This window comes from Heterocephalus glaber, unplaced genomic scaffold, assembly GCF_053883595.1.
Source record: "Heterocephalus glaber isolate CG9 unplaced genomic scaffold, H.glaber_assembly_v1.0 deba00001428, whole genome shotgun sequence".
NCBI lineage: Eukaryota > Metazoa > Chordata > Mammalia > Rodentia > Bathyergidae > Heterocephalus > Heterocephalus glaber.
Window position 1 is genome coordinate 13,790,808 of NW_028258293.1, and position 21,876 is coordinate 13,812,683.

At 49.8% G+C, this 21,876-nt stretch overlaps 1 protein-coding gene across 26 annotated transcripts in view; it reads left to right on the forward strand.

Annotated features, from left to right (window-relative positions):
* Plekha7 (pleckstrin homology domain containing A7) overlaps positions 1-21,485 on the forward strand; it is a 227,912-nt gene extending 206,427 nt beyond the window's left edge. For 9 of the 26 annotated variants that reach the window (XM_087211244.1, XM_087211246.1, XM_087211251.1 and 6 more), the window contains 13 exons: positions 622-771; positions 1,340-1,441; positions 7,259-7,367; positions 7,467-7,693; positions 8,616-8,807; positions 8,897-9,014; positions 9,867-9,970; positions 10,466-10,666; positions 13,371-13,529; positions 15,821-15,954; positions 16,606-16,838; positions 18,133-18,243; positions 20,099-21,485. In XM_087211244.1, coding sequence (XP_087067370.1) covers positions 622-771; positions 1,340-1,441; positions 7,259-7,367; positions 7,467-7,693; positions 8,616-8,807; positions 8,897-9,014; positions 9,867-9,970; positions 10,466-10,666; positions 13,371-13,529; positions 15,821-15,954; positions 16,606-16,838; positions 18,133-18,233 — 1,830 coding nt within the window. In that variant the 3' untranslated portion in view covers positions 18,234-18,243; positions 20,099-21,485. The other 17 variants (XM_087211245.1, XM_087211258.1, XM_087211253.1 and 14 more) reach the window with 12 other exon arrangements.
* The last annotated feature ends 391 nt before the right edge of the window (positions 21,486-21,876 follow it).

Genomic DNA, 21,876 nt, shown 5'->3' on the forward strand with positions numbered 1-21,876 from the left:
ATGAGTAGGGGATCACTTGTAGAGATGCCCTGGCCTACTTCTTCCAACTGTGGCCCTGGGAGGAGAGTTCCACCTGCTTGGCACCTGAGCCCTTGGGAAGGACTGCCTTGGAGGTGGCTGTAGTCGTAACAGAGCAGAAACTCCTAAAGCTTCTTTCTACTTAAGCTGGGCTGTGGAGGCAGCAAGTCTTGATGGGTGGGAGGGGCAGGAATGGGCCTGGCGCCAGCAGTGTAAGCTTTCTTAGACTCTTAAAGTTGAGTTTTTTCTTTGTGAATTTTATTTAAATGCTAAAAGTTTATAACACCTTTTTTTCCCAGAGGGCTTACAAAGTTTTCCATCAACTCCTTGATTATTTATCCTTATAGTTTATCCCATAAGAAGTTAAATGGCTTTATACCCGGTTTCTAGGTGAGGAAACTGAGGCACACCATTGTTAGGAGCCTTACCCTGTGGACAGAGTCAGCACTGGTATCAGGGGCCCTGCCTCTCAGCCTCCAGCTCAGCTCTGGCCCCTTCTATCTGGGCTAGATCCAGCAGCCTTCTTTAACTCCAGGCATGGTATGGGGAGGCCTGTGGGGACTATGCCCTATCCTTTTGCTCTTTGGCCCCTCCCTGGTGCAGGATCAGCTAGAATCCGTGCTAGAGGTGTTACACAGACAGATGGAGCAGTACCGAGACCAGCCGCAGCACCTGGAGAAGATTACCTACCAGCAGAGGTTGCTGCAGGAGGACCTGGTCCACATCCGAGCTGAGCTCTCCAGAGAATCCACCGTGCGTGCGGGCTGAGAAGGACAGACACCTTCCCACAGGACAGGCTGGCCACGGCCTGCCTGCCATTCTCATCTCCTCCCCAGGGGTAGTTGAGTTGGTGGCCAGGAGCAAATGTCTTAAATTAGCAGAACTTCTCCAGGCTGCCTCCTGATAGCATCTTGTCCAGGGATGACATGTCTGTCTCCACCTGTGCCTCAGGCTGCTTTCTATCAGTGACCCCTGGGCACTCAAGGGACCAGATTTCTCAGAGCTGCCCAGAGGCTCTGGTCTGATCTGTGTGCAGTTAATTTTAAGATGTTAGGATTTCCACTTTTTCAAAGGTCAGTCTAATGTGGTGTATTGGCTATTTTGCTAGAGCAGGGAAGAGGGAACAGTTCTGGTGGCCAGGGTCAGATACCACACTCCCTCCTGCTCCTGTTCCTCTCCCACGAGGACTGCCTGAGGCTCACTGGGCCACCTTCCCTCTCTCTCCCTCTGGCTGGGTCTACAGAAGTCTCAAGACTGCCTGGGGGGAGTAAAAGTGAGATGGGGGATAACTAGGGACCAGCAGCTTTGCCTTGGCCAACAGGAGATGGAAAATGCCTGGAATGAGTACCTGAAGTTGGAGAGCGATGTGGAGCAGCTGAAGCAGACCCTGCAGGAACAACAGAGACGAGCCTTTTTTTTCCAGGTGACCAAGGGCTATTCACCACTCTGAGCTCTGGGTGTGGGGGCTGTGAGCACTGCCTCAGCGCTTCTCTTCCTCAGGCCTGTGAAGTGGCCACCCTGAGCTCTCTCTTGGGTTTCCATAGGTGGTAATGAAAAGCCTCACCCAGTGCCTCCACCTTTCTGCTCTCAAAGACAAGCTGTTGGTGTTTTGGGAAAGGGTGTCCTCTTGCTCATTTGGGGAGGAAGACCCAGAGGAGAGAGAGGTGTGAGGATGACGTATGGTTCCTTCTTGGGTTCCTGGTCCCCCGTTTAGACAGCCAACAGCGGAAGCCCCTCCTCCTTCCTGCCTCTGATCCCTGGAGATAGATGCTGTCATCCTCTGCCTTGGAGAGTGTAAATTCAGCCCATTGAGGCACTTCTGGGCTCCAGGCACTCAGTTGCATTTCTGGAGGCCAGGATCAAGGTCATCCATCTCGGGCCCCTGATCCACTTGGGGAAGGCTGCCTTAGAGCTTAAAGCCCAGGCCACCAAGTATATAGTAAACTCTGTCCCCCACAGGTGAGCCAGTGAAAGGCCCTGGGGAGTTTTCTTCAGATTAGGTTCCCCAGAAGCCCCATGTTCCCCCATTGTGGTGCCTAACCAGGCTTCCATCCCCCCTTCATAATTTTTTTTTTTTTGGTACCCGGGATCGAACTTGGGACCTTGTGCTTGCAAGGCAGGCACCAGAACCACTGAGCTAAATCCCCGGGTCCCCTTCATTATTTTATTTTATTTATTTATTTATTTATTTTTCCCTTTCATAATTTTAAAAATGGAAAATAACCTGATTTCCAACCCAGCTTCATATATATCTCCTCCTTTCTAGGCCCTGACAGAAATTCAATTTGTTTGAATTCAGCGAGCATTCATGGAGACTTCTTGGGTAGGAGGCACCATGCTATACCAGTTTTGGTGCTGGGCTTACTGGTTGATGACTGGTTGTAGCCCAGGCTCCTCATGCATGTGACTTAATGAATATATAGAGACTCTGGACATTAGCTTCACCTTAGAAAAGTGAAAGATTCTGGAGGGAGTTTAGGTTTATGTGTCCTGAAGCTTTCCCAAGGACTCTGCTCACTCAGAGGTGGTTCCCAAAGAGCCCAGCCCAGAACCACGTGGAAGAGACTCTTGCTTCAGGCTCAGGGCTGACCTAGAGGTTCCCCAGAACTTGTCTGTGTCCTGCTGTTGTACTCTCCACCCCCATAATTTCCCTTCATGCAAGCTAACATTTTCCTATTCTTTTTGTATCCCCAACACTTAGCATAATGGCTTGAAAATAGTAGGCAAATATTGTTGACAAAGTCTTTCCATCAGTTGTTTCTAGTTACTAGGTCCTAGAGCTATCCTGACCTTTTGTATCTATTTTCTTGGGATTCTCTGATACACACTAAGGGCTGGAAGTATGGCTAGTGGTAGAACACTTTCCTGGCATGTAAGTTTCATCCCCAGGGTGGGAGAAAAAAATAAGAGCACACTAATTTTAGTACTATTTTTAATAGCTTTTCATTATTTTTCTGTGATTATACAAGTAATCCATGAATACATCTGTATTAAAAGGCCAAACAGTGAACCGAGTATGGTGGTGCACACTTGTAATCTCAGTTACTTGTGAGGCTGAAGCAGAAGCATCACAAGTTAGGGGCCAGCCTGGGAAACTTACTGATACCTTGTCTCAAAATTGGGCCGGGGATTTAGCTCAGTGGTTCCGCTGCCTGCCTCGAAAGCACAAGGTCCTGAGTTTGATCCCTGGTACCAAATAAATAAATAAATAAAATTTTAAAATTTTTTAAAAAGGGCTATGGGTATCGCTCAGTAGTAGAGGGTCCCCGAGTTCAATCCCCAGTAAAACACACATAGATACAGACACGTGCACACGCACGGGTCAGTGAGAAGCAAAAACATAAAATAACACTAAAGTTCCTCTTCCCATCTCTCCCACCCCCATTCCATCACCTTTCCTACATATAGTCCATGCTATCCGTTTATGATGTTGTCTTCGTGTCCCTTTTCTATGCCTTTCCAAGGAAACATACGCACCTGCATAGAATCAGATCATTTGTTTGGGATTGGGAGCAAGTAAAAAGTTTAAAGAGTGAGATCATAAACATTGTTGGGCAACTTGCTTTTTTGTCATAACTTTATGTTGTGGAATGATCCCCTAAATTTGTGCTTACCCCCAAAAATAGCTATTTAAATGTAAATATAAATTACAGCATGGATTATAGAAGTTTCTTTTGTTGTTGTTGTTGTTGTTATAGAATAGTTATAGGGCCAGTTTAAGTAAATTAGTTCTTACTAATTGGTACTTACTATTTCATAGTCTGAATATTCCCTACTTTATTGAGCCATTTCTCCTGGGCATTTATTTCCAGTGTTTCGCTTTTTATAAATGATGCTATTGTAAACAACCAACCAACTGCCTGTCTGAGTTCATTTGTAAGCATTTATCTAAGATAGGCTCCTAGGAGTGGAATTGAAATGAATTCATGTCTTAAAAGTTGTAATTACCACTGTAGGGTGACCATAGAAATGGTCTCATAATATATATCTCAAAAAGATGGAATAAATGATTTTGAATGTTTCACCCTAAAGAAATAATAAATGTTTGAGGAAATAGATGTGCTTATCCTGATTTAAACATTACACAATGTATATACACATATTGAAATGTCATGTGGTTCCCCATAAATACATACAATTTTAATATATTTTTGTATCAGTTAAAATTTTTCTAAATACAAAAAATGTTGACAAATATTGCCAAATCACCCTGTAACAATAGGCTGCACTAACTTACCCTCCCCCTTACAGTGAATGAGAACACTTAATCATATTTGTCTTTATCCTTATCAGAACTTGGTGTTATCAGTCTTTTTTTTTTTTTTTTTTTTGCCAGTCTGTTGGCTAAAAAAAAATGATACCTTGTTTTAATCTATTTAATCACTGGTAGGTTAAACACCTTTCATGTGATTACTTGCCATTTGTGTTTCTTCTGTGCTTTCTTGCACAGTGATTCAATATATATAGTTGGCCAAGAATCTTTTGCCCCCTCCAAAACACAAGTCAGGACAGGGTAACAGATCTTGTCACAGATTCCCTAGAGGATTTACCTGTGTAAGTTTCTAGCAGATAGGTTAGCCTGGAGCCTGGTGACTGTGGCTTGGTTTCTGTTTAAGCTCATCACATTGCTCATTTTTCCTTGAGTTCCTCAATGACTGAGGAAGTCATGAAGCCCTGGTTTGACCAGGTTCTGTGCTAACTTCTTTGTTATAATCCTAGGCCAGGCAGGTTGTCAGTGCTCTAGTTAGATCATACTGCAGGTATGGCTGCAGCCCAAATGGAAATTCTTAGTAAGTAGGTTTGGAAACTCCCCTCACTTTAGCCAGATTTATCTGGCTGTGAAAAAATCCAGTTTTTTCATTAAAGTGGAATGGCATTATTTTTTAAGGTCATCACAAATGCCTGGGCATCAGGGAAGCTAGAGGGAACATCCAGGAAGCAGTGTGAGTGGTGGTGATAGGCGAAGCTACCTGTAGGGGCTCCCAACTTGTAGACAGTGAGTCCCAGCCTTTGCTGAAGGCATTACATAGGAACCTTCCTGCCCAGCTCGTATGAGAATACAGAAGTGAAATACCATCTCCTTGTTCTCCCAAAGCCCCCTGCATCCCACCTCATCATCAAGTTACAGAATTTCATCAGTCTTGGAGAAAGATAAAGACACTTTAGCCTTTGCTCCACTCTGCTCTGCTTTTACGTGTGGGGATGTCAGAAAGGCAGGGTTGGGGCAGAAGTGTGGGCTGACAGGAGCTTTGATGAGGAGCTATGGAAAAGGGAGAGAGAGCCTTTATTCTCAGCCTTAACTTGCTTCCAGCACTCAGCAGAGCATTCCCTGTTACCTTAGGCACTCTGGGGCCAGCAGTGCACCTGCCTGTCTTGAGTGTGGAGCTGAGTAACATGCCCATGCTTTGCTTGTCAGCTCTTGAGGCTGTCTTTGCTTTTGGGATGCAGAGAGTAGGAGCACATGCCTCCCTTGGCTTGAAGTTTTCCAACATCTGCTGCTGTGGCTACTGGATAATACATGATTGGTCCTTTGTTCATCCAACTCACATGCACTGGAAACCCACTAAGTACCAGCCCCTGTGGGGGATGTACCCGGGAGCAGGTAGTCAGGAATGCAAAATCAGGTGCATCAGTAGGGATCATGCAGTGTGAAAACCCTTCCAGTTCAGGGGCAGCTGGTCTCCTGGAGAGCAGAAAAGCTTTTCTTTCAGTCTGTGGGGTGGGACCAAGTCTGCCTCCTCTCCAGTATAATTTCAAAGTCAAAAGATTATTTGCTCTGGGCCAGGGATTTAGCTCAGTGGTTTCATCACCTGCTGCGCAACTGCAAGGACCTGAGTCTGATCCAGGTACCAAAAAAAAAAAAAAAGATTATTATTTGCTCTGGGGTAGGGGTGTGGCTCCATGGTACAGTGCTTATTATCTAGTATGAGCAAGGTCTCTGGGTTTGATACCCAGCTCCACCAAAGCAACAACAACAACAAAAACAAACCGTTAGAAGAGAGCCACAATCCTTTAACCACATTAGGCTTCTCTTCACCTCTTCTAGGGCCTCCTTCCATCCAATTTTAATTGGAACTGCATATGATCATATAATGTAGCTCTTTTTCTCTCGAAGTTTTTTTTATTTTTATTTTTATTTTTATTTTTATTTTTTGGTACTGGGGATCGAACTCAGGACCTTGTATTTGCGAGGCAGGCGCTGAAACCACTGAGCTAAATCCCCGGGCCCTGAAGTTTTTTTTAAAAAACAGCTTTATCATATAATTCACATATCACAAATTCACCCTTTTAAAGTACTGTATACAACTCAGTGTATTTCAGTATGTTCACATGATTGTGTAGCTGTTACCACAATCAGTTTGATAACATCTTCACCCCTCAAGAGAAGTCTTGTACCCACTTTATCCCCCTTAACTAACCCCCTCTTTCCCCCAGTTCCCCACTCTGCTAATCCTCTTTTGGTTTCAATAGATTTGCCTCTTCTGGACATTTTATATAGAAGGAATCATACAAGATGTGGCATTTTGTGTTTGTCTTATTTCCCTTAGCAAGTTTTCAGAGTCATCTATGTTGTGGCCAAATAATACTCCATTGTCCCTTACACGTTTAATTGAACTGCAAGTCCCAGGATTCTATTTTGACTTCTAAGAAATATTCTTTATATTCTAGTGATGGTGGCCTTGCCTTGTCCTCTAGTCCTTGCCTTCCCTCCCCTTCTGCAGTGGTTGCATGAGACAGTGTATTTTTTAAAATTGTGGTAAACTACACATAATATACCATAATTTACTATTTTACTATTTTAAGAGTGCAGTTCAGCAATGTGAAGTACATTCACATTTTTGTGTACTGTACTTAGTCTCCCAAATTTTCACCTTGTAAAATTTTTAAACATCTCCCCATCCTCCACTCCCTCCCTCCTGACAACCTTTTCCACTCCCTGTCTGTATGAAAACCCTGAACACTTCGTAGAGTAAATGGAATCCTAAAGTATTTAAAGTTTTACATTAAGTAGAAATAGACAAGCTGAAGTAGTAAAAGCTACTGCGGAACTCCCTAGGTCTTCAGCATTTTCCATGTCTGCCCTCCCCTGGGAGGCTGTGAATAGCTTGGCTCTAGTGTGGTGCAGTTTCCAGGACGCTGCCCACAAGGTGAGAGACTGTGAAATGGCAGAGTAAGCCCTGGGAAGAAAATTCTAATAAGGAGCGAACAAGAAACCAGGCCATCGCTCTGTCTTTTCTAGGAGAAATCGCAGATACAGAAGGACCTGTGGAGGATTGAAGATGTCCTTGCAGGTCTGAGTGCTAATAAAGAGAACTACAGAATCCTGGTGGAATCGGTCAGAAATCCTGGTGAGGGGCCATCGTCCTTGCTGTGTGCACCTGAGTCTCTGTGGTGCTGACTTGCCCTCCATGAAGAGGGTCTTCATTATATCCCTCTGTGCCCCTCAGAGAGAAAAACGGTGCCTTTGTTCCCTCACCCGCCTGTGCCTTCACCCTTGACCTTGGAGAGCAAGTCCCCCCTGCAGCCCAGCCCTCCTGCCAGCCCAGTGCGGACCCCTCTGGAAGTTCGGCTGTTCCCACAGCTGCAGACCTATGTGCCCTACCGACCTCACCCACCCCAGCTGAGGAAAGTGACATCTCCCCTTCAGTCACCAACTAAGACAAAACCCAAAGTGGTAAGCTATGGTAATGAGGTTCTGAGAGCCTTCGTTTGCTCTCTATCCTCAGATCAGCTGCCTTAAGAGTGCGGATCGGCTCTTGGGAAAATGGAGATGGAAGGAGCTGAGGGTCTCAGGATTGGCAGAGCTCTGGGAGATGGTCTACCCCAACCCTCCTGTTTTGCAGTTGGGACAATTGAGGGCAAGCAAGAAGTAGTGACTGTTCTGAATAGGGGCAAATTTGTAGAGCTATGTGGCTGTCTGCAAGGCTGTCTTCATGCAGGGAAGGTAGCTTCTTCCAGCAGAAGCTGAGCACCATGCTGGGCTGTGCAGATGCTTGTGAATGTCCCATAACCTCATGGTGTATGTACAAGAAGGGCAGTATCCTGTCATGGAGACGAAAACTAAAGCCCCAAGGTGTTGAAAGCTGCTAAAGGTCTCCATGTTAGTGATTTCCAACCACATCTCCTGGCTCTTCTCTTTTATTCTCTGTTACCATCCATCTAACTGGACCCTCCAGCCCAGGTCCTTAGATAGGTCTGTGGCCCATGGGTGGGCTGGGCAAGGCCTTGGCTTGCCTGCCATAGTGAGAGAGCAAGCTCTTGACAGGGTCTGGGGACACAGGAGATTTTTTAAAAGCAGAAGAGCGTGGACTCAGAAGGCCTGTGTCGTGGATCTGGAGACATCTGTGTTTTGGATCTGTATAGAGAGCACTTGGGGGAAAAAGTGTACAAATCAGAGCAGAAGAGTTGATGCACAGGCATCTCCCCTCTTCATAGCGCCTCCAGAGGAAATGTTCACTTGCTGGGGCTGAAGTGCTCATGTTCTGTGGCTCGGAGGTGGCCAGTTCTGTCCGCTGGGCTACTGCTATGGCAGTGCCACTTGGCAGTCCTCCCTCTGGCTTTGACCTGCTAGGACTGGCTCTGCTTTTCTTTCTAAGCAGGAAGATGAGGCACCTCCTAGGCCCCCGCTTCCCGAACTCTACAGCCCAGAGGACCAGCCACCTGCTGTGCCCCCTCTACCAAGGGAGGCCACCATCATCCGGCACACTTCTGTGAGGGGCCTCAAGCGGCAGTCGGACGAGAGGAAGCGAGACCGGGAGCTGGGGCAGTGTGTGAATGGGGACTCGAAGGTGGGCAGAGGACCCCTGAGGCTGCCTCTGCGCGTGGGGAAGGTGCTGTGACGCTGGGTGGGTGTGACAGCCTCCGACTGTGCCTGTAGGTGGAGCTCCGGTCATCTGTTAGTGAGCCCGAGCTGGCCACCATCACTGGGCACCTGGCTCAGCCCTCCCTGGGACTCGTGGGTCCTGAGAGCAGGTACCAGACACTTCCTGGCCGAGGTAAGGCAAGACCTTCTGTGGAGTCTTTAGGGGACCCCACCACTGGCACCTCTCTGCCCCCAGCCCGCAGCCCAGGCCCTCACCCTCTGCCTGTAGCTGGTCTGGGCCACTGGTCTGTCCTCTAGTCTGTGTCCTGACTCTGTCCTCTTTTTTTCCACCTGTCCCTAGAAACTATGATGATAGCAGTCACTGTAAAAGTACTTCATCTATCCCCATATTCACAACAATGCTGTGAGGGAAGTATTATTGTTCCCATTTTTGAGATCAAGGAGCTAAGGCTCAGAGAAATTACATACCTTGCCAATTGCTGATTAGTGAGGAAATCAGAAGACAGTCCTGGGGCGCTGGCTCCAGGCCACTGCAGCCCGCAGGTGAGGGTGCTGGGCGACTGCCACCAGCAATGTCATCTTCGGCCTTCCAGAGGGCTTTTCCTCTGTGTTACCCTAAAACTAGTGAATCCCTTCTTAAACACACTTTCTCCTTGGTTGGGCCCCCTCTTGCTCTCCTTCCTTACCCCAAGTTGGGTTGTGTAGGATATGTGAAAGTGTCAGGAAGCAGAAGGGTGAGGGGATGCTCATCCCTCCAGCCTTCCACCTGCCCTACAGCCGCATGAAGGGGAAGCCTAGGGTAGTTCACAGATCTCCAGGACACCATCTCCCACTGAAGACAGAGGGCACCCCTGGGCTGCCCAAATCCTCCACTTGGGCCCTTGTTCTTCCAGGCCGTGAAGAGAAAGATGAGTGGATGGTTGGCTGAGCCCTCTTGGCCCCTCCTGGGAGTGGGGGTGATTAGGGAGTGGCCTGGGACTGTCCACCCCACCACAGTGCACCTGACTCTGCTTTCTTCATGAAGGGCTCTCGGGGTCCATGTCCAGGCTCCAGCAGTCATCCACCATTGCGCCCTACGCCACGCTCCGGAGGGGTCTAAATGCGGAAAGCGGCAAGATGACCTTCCCTGTGAGTGGCCTTGAGCTATGGGGGAGCTCACTGTTCCTTCACCCCAGTGTGGGAGGGCGTCTCAGAGCTGGACAATAACTAGCGATCCTGTGACACCGAGGATGACCTCTGAGGTGACCTCAGCCTCTCAGGAGCTCAGGATTCCTGTGACCCACTACCCACTGGGAAGGCCATTACTCTGCCCTCCCCATTTCCCATGGCCCACACTTAAACTGCAGTGTGTCAGGGTCAGAGGAAGGAGCGCACCCAGGCTCACTGGTCTGCCATGAGCTGTCACCTGGACAGACCTGGGTCTCCATGTCTGTGCCTGCAGAGTGGCTGTTGCCCAGAAGACTCATGAGGCCGGGACACTGGGGACTTACAGGAAGTGGTTCTCTGTGGCCAAGAGGAGCCCAGCTGGAGAGTGAGAGAGCAGGAACAGGGTGAAGCCAGTGGGGCGGCTGTCTGCTCTGCTCCCAGTCCAGTCTCTCTGTCTTGCCTCCTCTTCCTCCTCAGAGACCCAAGAGTGCCTTGGAGCGTCTGTACTCAGGGGACCACCAGCAAGGCAAGATGAGTGCTGAGGAGCAGCTGGAGCGCATGAAGCGGCACCAGAAGGCCCTAGTCCGAGAGCGCAAGAGAACACTGAGCCAAGCAGAGAGGACAGGCCCGGCCTCAGCGAGCTATCTTGGCCAGCTGCTCCCTGGGGACCTGGGCTCAGTATGTTAGGCAGGCGGGCTGGGGCAGGGAGCAAAGCTGCCCCTTGAGCTGAGTGGAGCTAACATGGGTCCCCTGAATCCAACCACGTCACCTGAGTAGGTGGTTCGTTGACCCAGCCAGCTGAGAGGACATCCCATGGGGAATATTTGTCCTGACCCTGGCTGCATTTGTCAGCTGGTCAGAGAGTAACCCAGAAGTGGAGCAGAAACAGGAGAATCTCGCAGCAGAGGCATGGGACCTGGAGACAGTATGTAGCCTGTTCTCCCAGCTATGCCTGGGAGGGCCCTTTGCAGACACCACAGCTGAGCCAGCTGAGCTAAGGATTTGGGAACATAGGGTTCAAGGGGTAGTGGAAGAAGCTGGTGATGTGATTTGATAGAAGCACAAGCCAGTCAACCAACCAGCCTCCCACACTTCCAAGATGATCCTTGGAAGGGGAGGCAACCAAGCAAGGGTTGGTGCCCCACAACCCTAGAGCTGGCTGGTGGGCTTCCACCACCCCGGATGCTGAGAGGCCACAGGTGCCCAGGAGAGCAGAGGTAGTGGTGCTGCCCCCTGGTGCTGCTCCCTGGTGCTGCTCCCTGGTGCTGCTCCCTGGTGCTACACCTACTCAGAGCCATCTTAGATCCTGTTTGGAAACATTCCATTTGACTTTTCCATTTGAAATCCCTCATTTCCCCAGACCTCTACCCTGACTGTTCTTTCCCTTATTCATTGCACAAGCTCTTTTGCTTTTAGAATTACTGCTCATTGCCTCTCTAATCCTGCCTGATTGTGTTTACAGAAGCTTTTGGTTTGCATTGAATATTGTCTAACTGGCCTGTGCTGCTTGTTACCAGGCTTGTAATAGTAGCTGTTGTCTCCCTAGCCTAGCAATCACCCCCAGATGTGACTCACCTCTCCACTGCCCTCCTTGGTGCAGGACTACTGACTCACAACTCACTTGCCCCCAGAGCCGTTCCGCAGCCTGAGCCAGCCTGCTGCCTAAGGACCACAGTCATTGGCAGAGGTCTGGGCATCATGAAATTAGCCAAAGCCATGCCTTATGCCTGGGTGGTAAACATGGACTCCAGAGATGCACATTTGAATAAGTTTCACCACAGCCAAGTGTGTTCGGTTTAATTCTTCCACTTCCATCACTCAATCTCTTAAGGAAAACCTCTTTCTTATTTTTCTTATATTTAATAACTTGACTGCATAGCAAAATAAACTTTGTATTCAGGGGGCCTTTCTACAGCTGTTAGCTTAGACATCAAAAGGTAAGTCACAGGACAGTCATATGTTTAAAAGCTACAAACCGGGAAACTTTTAAACTTTATAAGCAAACATCATATGGAGTAACACTGGCATTTTACAACCTGATGTCTCAAATGTAGAGATTATCTAAAAATCAAAACTTCAATACCTTGTAATTTCTCTCATAAAAGACTTTTGTAAGTCTCTGCATCAGCGCCAATAAACATGTTGCTTACTAACAATGGATTGGCGTGGTTTTTCCCTAGGATACGTTAGAGTCTAGTGAACTTTTTCTGTCTGGAAACAATCAGGCTGGGTTTCAATGAGGACTGGTCTCTATTTGGAGCACTTGTGAGCATGTACGAAAATGTGATTTTTCTTTGTGAATCATTAAATCAATTCATCCCTGATCTTCAATTGCCTAATCTTTTTAAAACTATAATTGGAAAACCATCAACCAAGAGCAATAACATTGATTTGGAGTCAGTATTGAGAGCTTGTGTGTGAATGGGTGAAATATGTTGATGTGGCAGTGGGGCTGGGGTTTGGGAGGGACTTGGGGCCAATAATGATCATGACTGCTTGGGGCTTTGGAGTGCATGGGGTGGGAAGAAGGAGAAGGCCTGGGATGAGTATGCGCTCCTCCCACTTGAGAGAGTCTCTGAGCCTGTTCTGTTCTTACCAGTCTGCATGGCAGTCAAAGGCCTATGAAGATACAGGGCCTGGTTTAACAGGAAGCCATCATTGTCATGCTTGGATCTTAAAATGATTGGGTTAGATTTTCCTTCTTGTAAAGAGATGCTTGTTACAAAATTAATGCTGTGAAACATCCTTGGAACTATTTGATTTAGCATTTCAGATTTGCACAATTTTTTCCCTTGGTTTAAAATATCTATCCCACATAGATGCTGTTTTAACAGTTTATCTGCCTCACTGGCTCCAAACTGCTCCTACCTCCCTGGTCATGTGGGTACAGTATCCCCCAGCCTGAATGGGACCTGTGGGGACCCCCAACAGAGAGGCCCTTGGTTATTCCACTTGCTCGGCCATGAAGGGCTTATCTTCTCCCCTATTTCTGGTTCCTGTGCCAGGAAGCCTTCTATGATCTGTGGGTTGGCAGAAAGGGCAGATCCATTCCCTGTAGCCCCGTGCCTGGTTCTGTTTTGGAGTCACCCTCTCAGACCTTTGCGCACTTTGCATCTCTAAGGATCATTGTGAGCCTAAAGTCACCTATGACCCAAGGGTGGTTCCAGGTCAGAGAGAAACTGGCAGTCTGGGACAAGCCATGTGCAAGGGAGAGATATCTTATTCATGATAGGCGAAGGTACATCACCCACCTTTCCCCTTCTGGGTCATAGATCCAACTTCCAAAGCGCCCCATTCCCATGTGGCCCATGCAGAAAGGGGATCAGCGTACCTCTCAGCAGTCAAGAAGTGACTGCGATTAACCCTCTTGTTCTGTTGCCAGTGGAAGCGAGAGCAGGACTTTGACCTGCAATTGCTGGAGCGGGCCATGCAAGGGGAAAGGAAGGACAAGGAGGAGAATGGCTGGTTGAAAGTGCAGGCCATGCCTGTCACGGAGGTGGACCTGGAACCACAAGACTATGACCTGGACATCAGCAGAGAGGTGAGGGCAGGGGCTTCCTTCACATGCCCCCAGGAGGCATGGCCTTTGGGGTCCCAGACTGATAGACCTGCCCAATGTGGTATAATTCTGAGGGGCACAAGGCTCAGCTCCACTGAGGCCTGGAGACTGGATGAATAGCAGCTTGGACCCAAGTGCTTAGATGAAAGTTCAAATCTGGCCCTGTAATTTGGGACAAATTATAGTTGTAACTTCTCATTGTCTCAGTTTCCTCAACGGTGAAGCTGGATTGGTGACGATAAGTGACTCAACATGTCGCCAGGTTTAGCAGTGAAGGGAAAGCCTGACACATACTAGGGTTGTTGATTCAGAAGTTGCTATCATTAGCAAATGCTCCTGGGAGCTCCAGGAGTTGACCTTGCAACTAGCCGGTCAGGCTGACTTGGACTTTCAGGCCTGAGGGGAAACACTGGGCGAGTTTGAAAATCAGAGGTAAAATTTCCAGCCTTAACCAACAAACACACGGAGACAGTGCACAGTTCTGGGCTGTGTTCTGCCGCCCTCTGGTGGCCTACATGCATCATAATGGCAGGCCCAGGAAAGCAAGTAACTAGCTGTACCCAAAAGAAGGGGGAACTCCCAAAAGAGGCCATCCATGCCAGTGGTCCACTGTGGCCTGTGTTGTGTCATTTGTATGCTCTGCAGGGAAGTGTTTATGGCTGCTGTGTGTGTGTCCCTGGGACTGGGCCTGACACATAGTAGATGCTCTGTGAATATTTGATGAAGGAAGACTTCATTGAATGAATCACACAGTGGCCTATAAATGTCCCAGAAATGTTTGTCCAAAGACTTGGCCTGCCTTGAACCTACCAGAGATGAAAGTTCTCACCATGTGGAGGATGGATTTAGGGGGTCTTTGAGAACTGAGGAGCACTGTGAGGGCAAGTAGACACGCTTCCCAGTTGCTGAGATCTGGGGTCAGCTGGGGCTTTGAGGCCTAAGAAGGCCCTGCCCCAAAACCTATTCTCTTTGGCACCTGAAACAGCAAAAGATCTGGGGTTTTTCAGATTCACAAAGAAGCCTCCTTGGCTGCATTGGCAGTGTGCTCTGCCCATCCACCCAGGGAAAAAGTCCTCCCTTATCTGTAACCCAGATCCTTCCTCCTACAATGTAATCTACTCACTTCCTCCAGAGCTGCCCTCATTGGGAAGTGAGAGAGATTGCTTATTTCTTACCATCTTTTAGCAAAGTGTAAAAGCTTGTGTAGGTTTAATCTGTCAACCAAGAGTAAAATCAACCTAGTCAAGAACATTGAAAACTGCTTGGGGCCAATTAGGATTTCAGTCCAAGAAAACAGATTCGGGTTGGGTGTGGTCCAAGTCTCAGGGTAGTTTGGGGAAATCTTTGTACAGAGGTCAGCAGAGATTAACGATGTTTAAAGGTTAGCTCGCATCCAGGTGGGCGTCTGCACTCCAGGTAAAGGACCAGTTCCAGATGTGTGAGATCTGATTCATAGCTGCTCTCCTTATTTTAAGTGCTCTGAAGGAATGCTATTCCATTTTGATTTTTTTTTTCCTTGACAAATCCAAGACCAGTTTTGCCCTGGAACTATTTAGCTTGTTATTGGGAGCTTTAGCCGATTCCATTTTAACGTGGGTGTGCAAAAGTTGCCTTTAGTGTTCTTAGCCTTGAGCAAGATTTCAGAAAGCTGAGTTTGCCACTGGGTGAGTGATTCCTGGGGTTGTCCTGGAAAGCAGAAGATACAGTATAGCAGCTTCCTGTCTAGATCAGAGGAGCTGTTCTAGGGCAGAAAGCAGAATCATCTCCTTTTGTCCATCCAGCCATTGGAGAAGGATTTGCTGAAAGGCCACTAAGGGCCAGGTCCCTGTTTTAGTCAGTAGGAGACAGAGATGATGAGAATGTGAATAAGTAGTGGGGGTGAGGAGGGGACCAGGGAAGGCTGTTCAAGCTGAGATTAAAAGGAAGGGAGTCATTGAAGAAGGGAGCAGCCAGGCCCCTGTTGGAGGGGCACTGGATGAGGCCATAGGACCTTGAGGGGAGCCCTAAGGATTATCGTTTTTCTCCTGAGAGCTTTTAGTCCAGTTGTTTGGCCTTGCTCTTCCCTTCTCTTGGCCTGTAGAAGATTTATCTGGTGCAGCAGGATTTAGCCTTGGCCCTTGGTTCAAATCCCAGTTCTACAGCTGGTTTTGTGATCTTAGCAAGTGACTTTGCCTCTGTGGGTTCTGTTCCCTTTCTCATGGTGAGAGGAGGGGGAAAACAGGTCCCAGACCAGAACATCTGAGCCTCCCCCTCCACTCCTGGTCCTCTCCCAGCTGTCCAAACCAGAGAAAGTCTCCATCCCTGAGCGCTATGTGGAGATGGATCCCGAAGAGCCACCTAGCCTCGAAGAGCTGCAGGCACGTTACCGCAAAGCTGAGAAGATCCGCAACATCCTCACCCGGTCAAGGTCAGCCCTTGCTTGTTGGGTGTGACCACCCACACCCCTACCCCAAATTGTATCTCAGCCACACTGGGACCTGGGCTGGGCTGGCTGGGTGCATGTTTTGCCTGCCTCTGTCCACTCGGTGGAGGGGGCAGGTCAATACTCATATCAGTGACGGATACTCACAGACCTGAGATACTTACAGAGGGCCCTCACCCCAAAATCTGTACTTAGTGAACCCAGCAAGTATGGGAAGTGGAGCAAGTGTGGCAGTGAATGGACCCTGTCAGAGATCAGCTCCAGCCATGGCCGTCCCAGCCCTTGTGGCTGTGCTCCTTCCCTTAGACCTGCAGATGAGAGCTCAGAGCTCTGGCCATGTCCTGAGGGGCCAGAGGCTTTGTCACTTACTTCCCTGGACACTGGGCTGGGACCCTAGGAGAGTCTTTTCTGTTCCAGTAGTCTCTATAGCTTAAAAAACTTCTTTGTGAGCCTCCCATTCAGAACTATGTTAGCCATTTTGTGTCTGAATTCAACAGGCACGTTTAGCTGCAGCCCTTAACTGGAACCCTGTGGCCCTTCTGAAAGGGGAGCAGAGCCCTGATTGTTGGATCATTTGGGGTGATGCATAAATTGTCCTAGGAGAAAGGCCACAGTTTGCATCTCTGTTCACCAAAGTGTTGAGAACTGCCAGGCCAGAGAAACCTCCACCCTGGGGCAAGTGCTCAGGGCAGCGAGGGCCCACGGCTGCTCTCTGCACCCCTGCAGCATGTGTAACCTCCAGCCCTCAGCAGCCCAGGACCGAAACAGCCTGGTGGACTTGGACTCCCAGCTGCAGGAGCAGGAGCGCATCATCAATATTTCCTATGCCCTGGCCTCTGAAGCCTCCCAGCGCAGCAAGCAGGTGGCAGGTAAGGCCATTGGTGCCAGCTCTGAGGCCCAGGGCTACCCACTGCTCCCTGGGGCCCAGGCTGGCCTGACCCAGGGCCAGAGAGTCAGTGGTATTTGGCAGTTGAGTTCTGATGAGGACGTTCTGTCCCCGAGGAAATGGTGTTGTTCTTCAACTTCAAGTTTTTCCAGACCCTTGAGCCAGTGAGCTAGTTTGTTTCCTCATGAAGAATGGGGCAGAAGAGCCCTAGGTGCTTCGATTCCTTGCTGGGCAAGGCAGAAAGGGGCCCTTCTAGCTCCCCTTGGGGTCCCTGCTTGGGGCCCCAAACCAAAGCCACTGCTCACCTTGTCAGAGTGCCCTGTGCCAAAAAGTGGGACTTGGAAAGGAGGGCTTTGCTGGGCAGTTCAAAAAACATCACCATGGGTAGGAGCACATGTATGTGCCCGTGTCTGTGTGTGCATGTGTGCGTGCGTGTGTGTGCATGTGTGTGTGTGTGTGCGTGCATGTGTGTTATAAAGGCTGCTTTTCCTCTGCCAGGAGAGGGACTCTGGCTCCTCCCTGCACCCAGGCCTCCCCACAGTCTGGCTGGTGTTGTTTCTTCCCAGTGGCAGAGGCCACTGTGTCTAGGTGGCCTGGGGTTCTCCTTCCTGGCTGGAGATAGCATAGAGCCTGCAGTGGTGTCCTCCAACCCTGGCCGAAGGGTCTAGAAGTGGACAGTGGTGGGGCCGGCAGGGTTGGGGCCCTGAGGAGTCTGGTGTGAGGAAGCCGGGGTTGAGTGGTGACAAGGGGAGGGCCAGAGTCTCCACAGGAGCCTGTTCATACCCTGACCCCACATTGAGCCCCCCAAATCCCTGAGGTCCTTACTCCTTTCACGAAGTGCTGAGTGTGCTGAGAGGGGTCAGTGTGGCAGTGTGGCCAGGGACCCAGGACACAGCCATCCAGACCCCTCCTCCTAGTGGCCTGGGGCTCATCTCAGCACCTTCTGAGCTCCTCCCCTCAGTGTCCCCTCCTCTGCCGTGCTTGCTCTAACTCTGGATCTGCCACCCTCGCCTCCTTGCCACCAACGTGGAGCACCACAGCCCTAAATCCCTGGGTCAGCTTTGGGCCTCTTCCACTCCCGCTCGGGGAAGGCCTCCTGCACCTTTGCTTGCTCTTGTTCCCCTCTTCCTCTCGGACAGATCATCAACTGGAGGCAGGGTCCAGGTCATTTTGGGGGGCAGCAGGACCCACACCCCCAACTCTGACAAGTTGGGCGCTAGGTGCTGGGGGAACAAATGAGTCTAACATGCTGCTTAATTCCTATGTGCTCCATCTAGCTCAGCAGCTGGCCCTCCTCCTGCCAAAAGCCCCCCTGTCCTCCAGGACGGTGTCACCTTATCCCCCCTTAAGCAACGGACTGCACTACACCTTTGTCTAACAGCATCAAAGTAAGAGGAGCCCCTGCCTGGTGTGCCTGACACTCACTGCCTTTAGTACCCAGCATGCCCTCCTCCTCCTTCTGGTGCTGCTGCTGCTGCGCTGACTGCAGTCCTGCTCACTCATGCTTCCTCCCACTGGCACAGCGGCTGCTGGGGGACAGGCCAGGACAGGAGCTGGAGCTCTTTAGGAACTCATCCTCAGTGGCCCAATGTGGTAGAGACTATGCTACCACTTCCCGCCCCACCGAGTTCTCTAGAGCCCCAGTTGTACCTACTCTTCCTGCTGTCCTTCCCAAGGCAGCTGGGGTCCCAGGGATCAGCACAGGCCATGCTATGAACTTCAGGGTTGGAAAAGAATCTTGGCCTTTGTGGGCTTTTGCCAAAGAAAGAAAAACTGCAAGAGTTAAACAGGTCCAGTTTAACAGATGATGGAACTGAGGTCCAGTGAGGAGCGAGGCTTCACTCCAGGTCTCGCAGAACTGGTGTCAGAGTGAGGATGCAGCTGCCCTTATAGTCACTGAGCACCTTGGGCAGAGAGAAAAGAAACCTGGGCTGGCGTGAAATTGGCCCTCAGCCAGTGAGGATATGCTGGCACCTCCCCATGAAGTCCTCCCCGAGTGGACATCTGGCCACGAGAGGCAGTGGGATAGGGAAGGAGCCCTGGGCCAGCGGCCAGGAGGCTGGTGTCTGGTCCATCGGGTGGGTGTAAGGTCTGGGCCCACTGCTGCAGGGCCATTACCTCACCTGGACAGAGGACACCTTGGCAGTCCTGCCTCTGACATCCACCTTGCTGTCATTTGCAAAGTGTTCCTCTCTCAGTCCTTTAAATTTGCTTGTGATTAATCTAGTTGAGTATCTACCATGTACCAGGCACTGTGCTAAGCATCTCTTTTGATCCACACAACAACCCTATGAGGATAATCTGCCCCCCTTTTACAGATGAGGAAATGAAGCTCAGAGACCTTGAGGGACTTGCCCCATGAGTCACATCATGTAAGTGTTAGGTTTGGAGCCCTTGGGTGTGAGTCCTGAGCCATTGTTCTCCATTGCCACCTGTGGACTCCTCAGGCCACCCCTCGGCACTCTAGGTGTCTGGAGAAGAGAGCAGTGGAGTGGGAGGTCAGGATCTGGGCAGGTGTCCTCTGGCCCAGGTGCACCCCAGCTTTGGAGCAGTCAGTGGGCCTGGCCAGTCCTGGGTAGAAGAAAGAGACCAGTCTACCTGCACCAGGATCTTGGGAACTGTGCAGCAAGCCTATAAGCAAAGCACGCTAGGGAATCCTCCAGCTGGCCCTGTGTGAAGGCCTCAGGGACCTACCAAGGCCAGGCAGGGTGTGTGCCTTCCTCCTGGAGGTCTGAGAGGGTGACACTGCTCAAGCACAGAGAAGCAGGACCCGGGGCTGCGTCTCCTGATGTTTGGTGCCCCCGTGGCTTTGCATTTGGCCTTGAATGCACTTTTCAAGCACATCCACGTTCCTGTTCCCCTCACAGCATTACCGGGAGGGGGTGTGATCACTTTATTTTTAGATTTTTAGATGGGGGCCATAGAGGCTGAGTTCCCCAAAGTCATTCAGTGAATGAAGGGCAGGACTATAACTGGACCCCAGAATCTGTGCAGACCCTTTGCCCTATTGTGCAAAGGCCCAATTTAGGGGCCAGTGTGTGTCCGCCCAGTGCCCTTGAGTCCTGGAAGCCCAAGGTCCCTTGGCAGCAGCCACATAGCCCAAGCCCCCTCCTCTGCTGCTCTGTCAGCCTGTCATCCCCTGTCATATGTGTGTGCCACATGCCACTGCTTGCTCCCCAGATGTGAACAGCCCTCTCACATGGCATCTGCCAGTCTCTCATTGTCTCCTGTGCTTTTTGCCAGCCCAGGCAGTGACAGACCTGTGACCCAATGGCTCAAGTGGAACCAGCTCCTCCCAGGAGACTGTCTTCTCTGCCCCATGGAGACTCCTTGCAGGATTCTGGTGGAGGAAGGAGCAGCACATCAGCCATGAGGTGTCCCCCACGGGGTCCTGATACACCCCTACTTGTTCCAGTTCACACTCCTTTTTACATGTGACAATGGCACTTTTGATATATGCTGTAAAATACTGACACTGTATTTTAGAATCAGAATATATTTTATACTGTTCACCTCAAGGGTTGCACAGCTGGGAAGGTGAGGATGCGGGGTTGGTAGCTGCACATACAGATTCAGGTACTAGTGCGGTGGTAGGTATGGGTAGGGAGGTAGAGGTAGACAGGGCAAGAGGCCAGTCCAGCTGCCTGGGACTCAGGCGGATGATGGATCTGAGATCATGCTTCCTGTGGGCTCTAGCGTTGGGCTCACTGGTGATCTGACCAGCAAAGAGGGCCCTCAATGCAGACAGCAGCCATCCCTGACCTGACCTGATGACCAGCACCGAGTGATGCTCATCTAGGATGCATGTGGACATGTGGAGCCCAAGTCTGTGCCTTGGCCCTTGGTTTTGGTTTAGGGGCGATAATGTGTTTGAGAGCTCTGGGCTCCCCGGCCTCCCCAGGAGGTTGTCTTAGCAAAGGGCTCTTCTTGGAAAGAAGCACCTCCTTTCATTAAAAAATACATTTTGAAGTACAGAAGATATGAGAGGAAGCACCTTTTGTATCATAGCAATAAACCATACTGGGTGGCATCTGTCTAAAAATCCCTGACCACTGCCTTCCTGCCAAGGAGCATGACAGGAACATTTACCGCCTGCCTGGGAGGACCTCCAGTTGGGGTCCCTAGGTCTTGAGTCTGGTGGCAGGCGGGTAGACAGTGTGCTCTCTGCTAGCTTTGCTGAGCCTGTCACCAGCAAGGCCACCACGCCATGACTTTAACTTGACTTCCAGCCCCAAATGAGGAGGAGGCTACCAAGCCAGGCTCGGTGTTTAAATCGTCTCACAATGTTCTGCATACAGAAAATAACGTTTAAAAGGAAAAACCGAAAACTTCCATTGAGTGGAGCCACACTTTAAATGAAAAGTTGTCTGTGACTATGCTCAGAAAAAAAAAGAATCTTGAATATATTTAGAAATTGTGGTCTATTTTTAACTAACTCCATATGCTGCCAGTATCAACTTCATGACATTTGCCAAAATAAAATTTTATTTTTGCCTTTATAAGATTTTGTTGGAAAAATGAAATGAATATTTTGCAAGAAAAAGTTAATTTAAATAAAAAGTGTAATGGTTTGCAAAAAACAAAACAAAACCAAAATGTGATGTACAGATTAAAATATTAACCTGACCCATTTCCTGTTTCTTGGTGGCTGTATTCTCTCGCAAGTGGCCTGTTTGTTTTTGCCTTGGGAAATCCCCATGGTCAGCTCTCACCCCTGCTGTGCTCTCCTCCGAAAAGTCTCTCCTGATGACAGTTCCTTGTCACTCGATTGCCATTGGACGGGTAGAGGAGGGAGGCCTGGCTCCTGGGCTGAGGTTGGGCATTGCATCGGCAGCTGCTCATGGGGGCCCCCGCTGGACCCCAGTTGAGGAGCCGCCGGGCCGTGGACTCCCATGGGGGCTGGTTTGGCAGGCATGCTGCAATCCAATCCAAGATGGCACAGGGGACGGATGCCACGGGCCCCCTTCCAACCCACACACCACTCCTCGTTCCAATGAAGTGGGTTAGTGACGGACCATTGC